The 9,128-nt window shown below is 42.8% G+C and overlaps 1 protein-coding gene across 1 annotated transcript; it reads right to left on the bottom strand.

Annotated features, from left to right (window-relative positions):
- Positions 1-447: 447 nt before the first annotated feature.
- On the bottom strand, positions 448-8,540 carry ackr3b (atypical chemokine receptor 3b). The gene is made up of 2 exons (XM_030069856.1): positions 8,389-8,540; positions 448-2,728 (listed from the first exon to the last, which is right to left on the bottom strand). Exon 2 carries the CDS (start codon positions 2,717-2,719, stop codon positions 1,592-1,594), a length of 1,128 nt encoding a protein of 375 aa, XP_029925716.1. The 5' UTR covers positions 2,720-2,728; positions 8,389-8,540; the 3' UTR covers positions 448-1,591.
- Between the last annotated feature and the right edge of the window lie 588 nt (positions 8,541-9,128).

Here is a 9,128-nt window from a genome sequence, read left to right as displayed (position 1 = left end):
ATTTGTTTTTGCAGTACGGTTTCTTTTTCTTCTCCTATTTTTAGAAACACATGACGTATTTTGTTCCTCCTATGACGAATGGAGGAAGTAGCAGAATCCATACAGGGTGGTTTTGAAAGTATAATTGGTGCTTCAGCCTTGCTAAATGAGGAATTTTGAAACTGTAAATACGTGACCTTAAACACAACTGGGTGCAAGTGATATCAGCGATTTTTTTTTGTCCACATTAATCATAGAATGCAGAAGTTGTGGGCCCAATTCATTGGTTACATGATACTCCTAACAAACTGTATGTTCTGTGTGACTGGGGCTAAAAATATTTTCTCACAGTGAATCATATTTCACAGGAACACAAAGGAGACATTCTCTCACATTTTTTTCTTGTAATTTTTGACCGAGACACATTGACTTCCAAGACATGAAGCAGTTTCTTACACTTATTTATTTTACACAGGAAGCATAAAGCAGAATATCGCTGATGACATAATAACAAAAATAGAGTGTGAAAACGTTGCACAGCTGAAATGTAAACGCACATACAGGTTGTTGCCGTGTGGAGATAAATGCAAACATTTCAGACAGAAACTCTTAAGTCTAAATCACACAACTCTTTTCATCAGCATGAAACAAACAAAAAATGACCTTCATTGATTCAACTTCTGTATAAAAAAAAACTCACAACAGCAGACCAACATTGCATGCCACATCAAACTTAAGAATCATAGCACTTACATGTAAATATTGCTATAAATATATTCACAGAATATAGTATCTTAAGAAATTTTGAAGGTAAGAAATATACTCCTTCAAGTCATTTACAAAGAAAACACCAAGAAATCAGACTGTATACTCCTTGGTTTGGATATACTCAGTACAAAAAAATTGCTATATTACAGTTTAACAAAGATTAACAGTTTCAAATTCAAAATGTGGGCCTTCAAATTTTGGATCGCCATCTCCTCTTGTGGCCTTTTTGTTCGGCAAATGTGACATTCCTCATTTCCCTGGAAAAACGTTAGCAGAGAAGTTGCACTTAGCCTGCAACTGCATGGAAGGAAACATTACATAACATATTTGTCTTCCCTTTGCATGTCTGTGGTTTGGGTAATCGTGACAGGGATCTGTGACTGACGCAAAGCTTTCACCTGCAGTTTGTGTACAGTAGTGGAGCGTAATGTAAGTGGAAAGACCTTCCATGTATTGTTCTGCTGACTGACTGCTCCAAAACTGACACGCTCGGATAAACATAGTCTTTGGTCGAGGCTCCAACCAGTGGGGGAGGTGTGTGTGATGTGTATGTGTGTGTTTACATGCTTGTGTGTTTACAGTGTCATTTGCCCATCTGTTTAGGGGGACGCAGTGTCTCCAGCTTTGTTGAAGTGCTTTCTTTAGATTCCCCTCGGCGCTTCTAGGGAGAGAAAAATGTGTTGTACAGCACAAAGCATGCTGCAAAAGCGAGTTTTGGTCATAGATTTGCACAGTGCCGTATAAATCGTCCCAAATCTTGCGTGCTTACAGGCGTCTGTCCGAGCCTGGTAAAGCTTTGGTTGTGAAAATGAGAGGTCTTTAGGTATACCCCTGACATACCCCTTTACATTGGGACGCTGTTGTCCATGGCCACCACGGAGTACTCGGTCTCAGAGGGGTGCGAGGCGTCTATGAGCTTGGCCAGGCCCGTCTTGGTGGAGTACTTGAAGATGAAGGCCTTCATGAGGTCGTAGCGGTAGTTCCTATTGATGAAGTTGTACAGGATGGGGTTGACGCAGCAGTGGACGAGCGAGAAGCACTGGGTGAGGTGCAACGCCACGAACAGGAAGTTCTCCAGTTTGCAGTTGAAGGGCAGCACGTTGAGGAGGGAGAGCGTGTCCACCAGCAGGACGCCGTGGTAGGGCAGCCAGCAGACCAGGAAGACCACGATGTAGGTGAGGATGATCTTCCGGCTGATCCGGCGCTCCTGGTCCGAGCTGGGAGGGATCGCTCCGGCCAAGAGGAGGTAGAAAACAGCGATGACCGGGAAGGGGATGGCGAAACCGAGCACGATGAAGCTCAGCTGGATGCCCACCATCCACTCTCTCGGGCTGTCGGATGGGTAAATCGGCCGGCAGATGATGCTGTCGGAGTGGGACATCTTGACCGCCTGGAGGAAATAAGTGTCGGGAATGGATGCCGCCAATGCCAGCAACCAAACAAGCATGCAGATGGCCCGTCGGATGATCTTCTTCTTGCGGCTGTTGGAGGCATCGCCAAACCGTGCCACAGACAAGTAGCGGTCCACACTCATACAAGTGAGGAAGAAGATGCTGCTGAAGAGGTTGACGCTGAAGACCAGGTGGGTGATTTTACAGATGGCCTCGCCGAACGGCCAGTGGCCCTGCTGCAGGAGGGAGCTGACCCAGATGGGCAGCGTGGCCATGACGCACAGGTCCGCCACAGCCAAGTTGAGGATGTACAGGTGGGTTTCGTAGCGGTTCCTCTCCGAGCGCACGTTGACCCAAACCACCAGGGCGTTGGCGGCCAGGCCGACCAGGAAGATGAAGATGTAGAGGACGGAGAGGGTGTAGAGGAGGGCGCTGTGGCTGAAGCTGCCCGAGCACATGAAGGTCTCCACATGCGAGAGGTTGTCATAGTGCTCGGCTGCCGTTAAATTCAGCTCCTCCCACATTTCCATCAGCTCCGTCAGTTCGTTGGCGCTGATGCTCATGGCGACGTCGGCTGGCATGAGGTCAACCTGTCAGACAGAAACACAACGGCTTAGTGCTTCATTCATAAAATATTTGGCTTCCCTTTTTTCCACAAGACTAATTCCAAGAGTTGTTTGTCTTGAGGGCGTCATTTTTAAACATCTCTGACTCAGCCTGATGACATGCCATGCTATGAGGTTCAACCGCCTGCAGCATGGAGGAATGTTTTCCCTCCTTGTTGATCACACAGAAATATTTCCCACAGCTCCCGCGTTCTTCTCAAGCCATCAATAACACGCATGAATCTGGTCTGGGTTGGCCGAAAAAAGATTAATTGATGTACAAACCGGACTTGTTCCCATCTGGGTCCAATTTGACCAGTTTCTCTGTTGTTATTACTTTATGAATAATACACTAAGTTATGTCCAGTCCCATGTTTGTGCAAAGAGATGAATAAGTTATTGCATTTCAGATGCGCTCTCTTTATTTTAAGTTCTTCTTTCCTCCTCTGCACAGTTGACAAATTTATTTCAATGCACAAAATAAGCAAACTGATAAAGCTTGTTTTCGTTTCTATATCATTTGTTGTATATCTTATGAGTCACTTTTACACTTGTGGGTGTGATCACTCTTGATAGATGAACACATTAACAAAACGATAAGTGTTCAACAGTGAAGATAAGTGAAAATGAGTGTTTCGAGTTGGGGGAGGTTTTGAGGTGATACTGTAAGTGAACTGAAATTGCTGTGAAAATATACGCTGATACTCGAGTAATTATTCACAAATAACACACCACAAGTTGCTAAATGTGAAACTGACTGTGCTATATTGCAAAATCACAATATGGCCAATTCAAGTAGTATATCGGTATACTGCAGACATTAAAGTTTGGTACAGACTCCAACAGAAATCTCATCATTTTAACAGCTTTTTCAGTTAAAATGAAAATTAGGGTGCAAAAATGATCATTTCCACTAAAATTATCTGTCAAAATAATTCCAGTGTGATTGTTTTAGCATATTCTAAAGGCCTGCTTTGAAAAATGTGTTTAAAAATCAATGAGTGCATCAAGTTGAAAAACAGAAAAGCGACAGATATTGCCACACGATGCCATGCATGCCTTCAAATTGCCAGTTCATAAGTAATTGGCTGGACCTCTGAGTCCATGTTACCTCACACACACACAGAGGTCTCTATCACACACACCACACACACACTGTGACCCCCCTCTACTCTGGTGCTGTTTGAAGTCGCCGTCATCTTTAAGGGCGACAAACTGACCTTCTAACATTACGAGGACCACACAGCCGCAGCGTTGTGTACATAATGGTGACATTGTGATGCTCTCTAGACTGACCAGGGCACGGCCTGCAGGCGATACGGCCACAAACAGTGTGTCTGTGTGTCTGAGTGTGTGTGTGTGTGTGTTAGAGAGAGACTATGCTTCTGTGTGTGCAGCTGTGCATTTCTGTTTTAGGACCGATGTGTGTGTGGGGTCAAAAGAGGTGAAAAGTCCACCTTGGCGCCAGAAATAGCATCTCGACATCGTAACATCTTCACTTTGAACTGACAGCCTCACACAGAAGAGGACGGACGTGTATGGACGGACATGACAGCATAATATTTTATTTATATGCCTCCATAAAAAATAACTGGCTGCAATAATAAAACCACATTTTTCAGAAACAGTAACAGCTGGGCTTATTGAATATCCTGCCGAGCCATTCTGAATACAAAAGCATCTTGTTTGGTATCTCACTTTGTCCTTATCATTCTGTGAGTACCTGTGAGTTCCTCATGTTTTAATGCCATTGTTTTTCGATCTATGTTTGTGTTTCTGCACTGCAGAACAGGGTGGGCGTGACTGGGAATTTCTGTTCTGAGTTTTGACTTCCTCTTCTCAAGAAAATCCTGCAGCGCTTCCTGTGCCTACGAGGATTTTTCACAAGAAAAACAAAATTGTTGCCACTTTGTTGTGCAGGCATATTGCATGAACTAAAAAAGACAGACATGACGACAAAGTGACCTGCTTTTGGAGGCTGATGGATGTTCTAAAACATCTTTATAAAGCCTACACCAATTTGGAGAGCTATTTAAGATACATATAAGCCTGATGACAGAATTTGGCATAAGTAAGTTGGCTTTTTGGTCCCAATAAAGATTTTTTGAGAACAACCACCAGCCTCCAAGAGTAGCTGAATTTGTTCTGTCTCTCCACCAGAGACGTTTTCGCCAGCAAGACCACGAAAGGCAAAATATAATCGGTTTCATGCACTGATTATAGGTTGAATTTCTACTGTATGGTATCAATCGGACAGAGGCAGAGTAGCACAAACTGACATTTAGTTACATGAAAATGTTGCGGATTATTACTTTGAGGTCTTAAACCAGCTAATTCAAGCAGCTCAGACCATCAAAGGAAAAAAACCCTGCTGTTTATGTGCACTTAAAATTAGCCAGATGTTTGTTCTGCTAACAAAGTTAGCTTGATAGCCTTAAAAGCATTGGAGGGTAACGTGAGGAGACGGACAGCTGTAGCGAACTAGCCCTAAATCACCAGCAGATGAAAAACAAAAAGCCCTGAGACCGCCACAAACCAAGGAGGAGGAGGAGGAGGAGGAGGAGGGGGCAAACAAAAGCCAGCGGGTGAGGTGCTGAGGTTTCTGTCTTTTACTGCTCTGAATCCTGCAGCACCTTCCACCGGGATAAAGGCAGAATGAAGCACATAAAGTTGGGCGGTGCAGGACGGTCCAAAGCAGACCAGAGCAAAACACAGGCTGCATTAACAAAAGGCTCAAATGGAGGTTTCTACTTTGCAAAAAGAAAAAAAAAACATTATTCACAAGGGTAAAAACATAAATCACCAGTTGGAGGGAAACTAAACTGGTAGAGAAGCAATTACAGCCGAAGTCACATGTGGAAAAACCCACATGTCAATTCAAAGCACATGTGCTTTATGGATGTTTGTTTTCATACAGTATGCATAAAATACTGTACACTGTATGTGAAGAGTTTGTTTTTTCACATTGTATTCTGCCATCGCGTGTGATTTTATTTCAAATGTGGTAAATTTCTATTCATACAGACGGCGTACAGTGAACATTTTAACCTGTTGTTTGTTTTACCTGTGAATTTTTGATGTTTTGCAGGTGAATCTGTCTTATACACTTGAAATGTGGGAAATTTCACGTTCACCAATGAAAACTGATGTGTCAAAGAAACGTGTGACTTTTTTGTAAGGGTTTTCAAAGTGACTGCACTGCTGGAAATATGACCAGCACATATCGCCCAGATCTGGACTCTGTTGAGGTCAGAAATCTCCTCCTCCGATCTCTTCCTTTAATGTCAAGACAAAAAATCAAAAAAAAAAAAAAAAAAAAAAAAAAATCCAATCCAAGCAGCAAGTCTTTTGTCTTAGTATTTTGTTTATGACTCAAAACAATAAGGAGACTCAGTGCCGCTTGTTTTTGTGGTGAGTGGCTCCAGAAAGAAGGACAGTGGGCAGTTGGAGAGTTTGTTGAAAAGCTGGGAGAGCTCAGCTCCAAGTGCCATTAAAAAAGCAGAGGACCTACACAGGAGCCCTGAGTTACAACTAGGTATTTTGTTTTCAATGTGAACAAACAGCAACATTGTTTACAACAAGACAAATTTCTGAAACAAATCTGACTTTGACTTTGAGCAGGTGCTGTTTTGAAGGAGCAGAGGAAATGGTGGATATCTTGATTCTGGGGAAAAGAGACTTTAAATTTCAGCCTTTAGAAGCTTAACGCTTTTATTTGTTTTTGCTGCAGTTCCTCTTCTTTCTGTCTTTTCTCCTCTGATTCTGGGCACATTACAATTTCTTTACCTCTCTCTCTCTCTCTCTCTCTCTCTCTCTCTCTGCCTTTCTCTCATTACAGACCCAGTAACACCAGTAACTCCTCCCCCCTCCCCCCTGCAAGTCTCACTTTAGAGACACTCTCCTACATCTGCATTGTTTTCTTACTAGGAGCCAAAAGTCTCTCTCTGTCTCTCCCTCCCTCTCTCTCTTTCTCTCTCTGAGTTTCTGTTTATCTCTCTCTAGGAGTCTGGCTCTCCCCTCTCTCTCTCTCCTTCTCTCCCTCCCTCTCTCTCTATCTCTCTGTCCAAGTCTTTAAGTCTCTTTCTGTCTGTGACTGACTGATTTATCAGGATATCACATCGGTTAATGTTTTTTCCATAAGCAATTCACACATCTCCAATACATCTTTCCTGTAGATACCACATCAAAAAAAAAAAAAAAACAGTGCTCAATATTAAAAACAGCGTAATAAATCTCACAGCAGCTCGACAGCACCACTATCACAACATAAATCACTTCTTTTTTCATTCCCTGAGGGATCCTTTATTTAAAAAAAAAAAAAAAAAAAAAAAGTAATCCCATAATAAACTTCACAGTGATCATATTATAGGAATATATAGCACAGGAGATGAAAAAAAGATCCATGAAGTACCCTAAATTCACTATAATCTATTGAGCTCCACGGACACATTGCACTGTAGGACAATATTATGGGATTACCATAGGCGATGAAAAACAGCCTTTCATATTGTCACTATAAACTCATTAATGCGCCCCGTACGCACAAAGACACTAGTGTCTAGTTATGGGAATATCATGGGAGTTTAAAAAAACACTCTGACATAAGCCTACACGTTAATATGATTATGAATTCATAACTCAACACCCTATAAGTCCCTTGAGGAGTAGCCTATTGGTGATTTCTTTGATTTTTTTTCCACTAGGAGAATGAAACAAGTGGTTCAATTTAACGACTTATCCGACAATCCTGCTGCAGTCAATGGAGATCTTTGCGATTAAATGTAAAAATGCTGTATCTCCCCGCTGTAGGCTTACATACAGTGTAATCTCAGTTCCCATTGAATGTAAACTTGTTTGGCAGATAAGACTCGCTGTTGATCCGCGCCACCAACTGGGAATTTCAAGCGAGCTCTCACAATGAAAGCGGATAGTGAGGCTCCTGGACGGCGCACGAAAATAAATCTCAGCGCTGCGTTGATGCACATTTGCAGCTGAGCCATCTCGTTATATACGAAGGATCAGAAAATAGCATAGCTTTCAGACACATCTGCTGTCATGCACGCCACACTTCCATGCAGTCGTGGTGGCTCCGGTGCGTTCAGCTGTTTCTACCAGAGATGTTGCCAGATTCCGTGTTAAATATAAGCAGTTTCATATTCCCTTTGCGTTATTGCAAAGAGACTCCTAACGAAAAAACCTCATAAGACCTTAAACAAGTCATTGGAATCTGCGTTTCAATCCGGCATACACCCAACAGACCATAGAGAGACATATTCAAATTAACTGTCAACATTTTTAATCGCTTCCCCGAATCCTGCTGTTTTTTCCACCACTGTGGTGGACTGAGCCGTGCGATGTGAGCCACATTGAAACTGAGATTTTACTTCAAAATGTACTATTTGGTAGATTTTTTGTACGCCGAATTGATCAGGAGATAATGCAGATTAATCCGAAATCTTAGTTAATTATGTAACTGATGTGTAAATTTCCCTATGATCAAAAAACTTCAAACTGACATATTTTCAACGAAGCCTGGTTTCACGTCTTTTCGTCTCGAGAGCGTATCGGGACAGCCCGGTGACACATGCAAGCTGATATTAAGTAGATAATAGACTCTTGTACATTTTAGAAATCGGAAGACTTACTGGCAAACAAGTGACAGTATCCTGCGTTTTATTCCTGTGCTCCACAAAAGCACAAAGTGTCCGGGAGAAGAAATGGCTTTGTAAAGTCCTGCTTATCCCAACGTGAGTGTGCAGAGAGGAGGGAGGCTGCGGCGCTGCCCTGTTCTCCTCTGACCCGCTCTGACTGCTGTGAGCCTCGCAGAGCCGCTGCACTTGCTCATATAGGAGGAGAGAGCAACGCCTACCGAGGCAGCTCGGAAAAGTGATTTATTGTGGTCTCAGTTTATGGACAATGGCTGCTGAAGGATGTGCGAAACATGGGATTTCCATTCCCCGCGGACAATGTGCATTCAAACAATAGTCTCCGTGATGTCTGACGTCCAGTCCCGTGGATGGATGTGCGTTAAATGGACTGGACACAGGAGAAAAAAGATGCTTGGTGCTGTTTAGTGATGCAGCCTGCACACTCAGCTCTTGGCCGGAGCCTTGAGAAGAGAGAGAGAGAAAATAAATAGGCTCGGAAGGGACCTGAAAATTTTGAGGGGATTATCCCTTTTCCCCTTAAACAAACATAAGTCTAAAGAAACATCAATTTGACTTCTAACACCATGCACACAATCCACCCCCTAGGCTATAATTTCAGACAATAAAGCCTTAAATTATCTTTTTGGCGGGTGGAAACATGATCTAAAGTTCCTGATAGACGTGCACAGGCCAAACGGAATTGTTCCTCTGCTTTTTTATCATATTTGCGACATAAA

Source organism: Myripristis murdjan, chromosome 2 (assembly GCF_902150065.1).
Source record: "Myripristis murdjan chromosome 2, fMyrMur1.1, whole genome shotgun sequence".
Lineage (NCBI taxonomy): Eukaryota > Metazoa > Chordata > Actinopteri > Holocentriformes > Holocentridae > Myripristis > Myripristis murdjan.
The sequence above is the reverse complement of the archived record's forward strand: the minus strand, read 5'-3'. Positions and strand labels throughout refer to the sequence as shown.

Bases quoted from the DNA above. Each gene is read 5' to 3' on its own strand.
- ackr3b (XM_030069856.1), bottom strand. From the start codon at position 2,719: ATGCCAGCCGACGTCGCCATGAGCATCAGCGCCAACGAACTGACGGAG.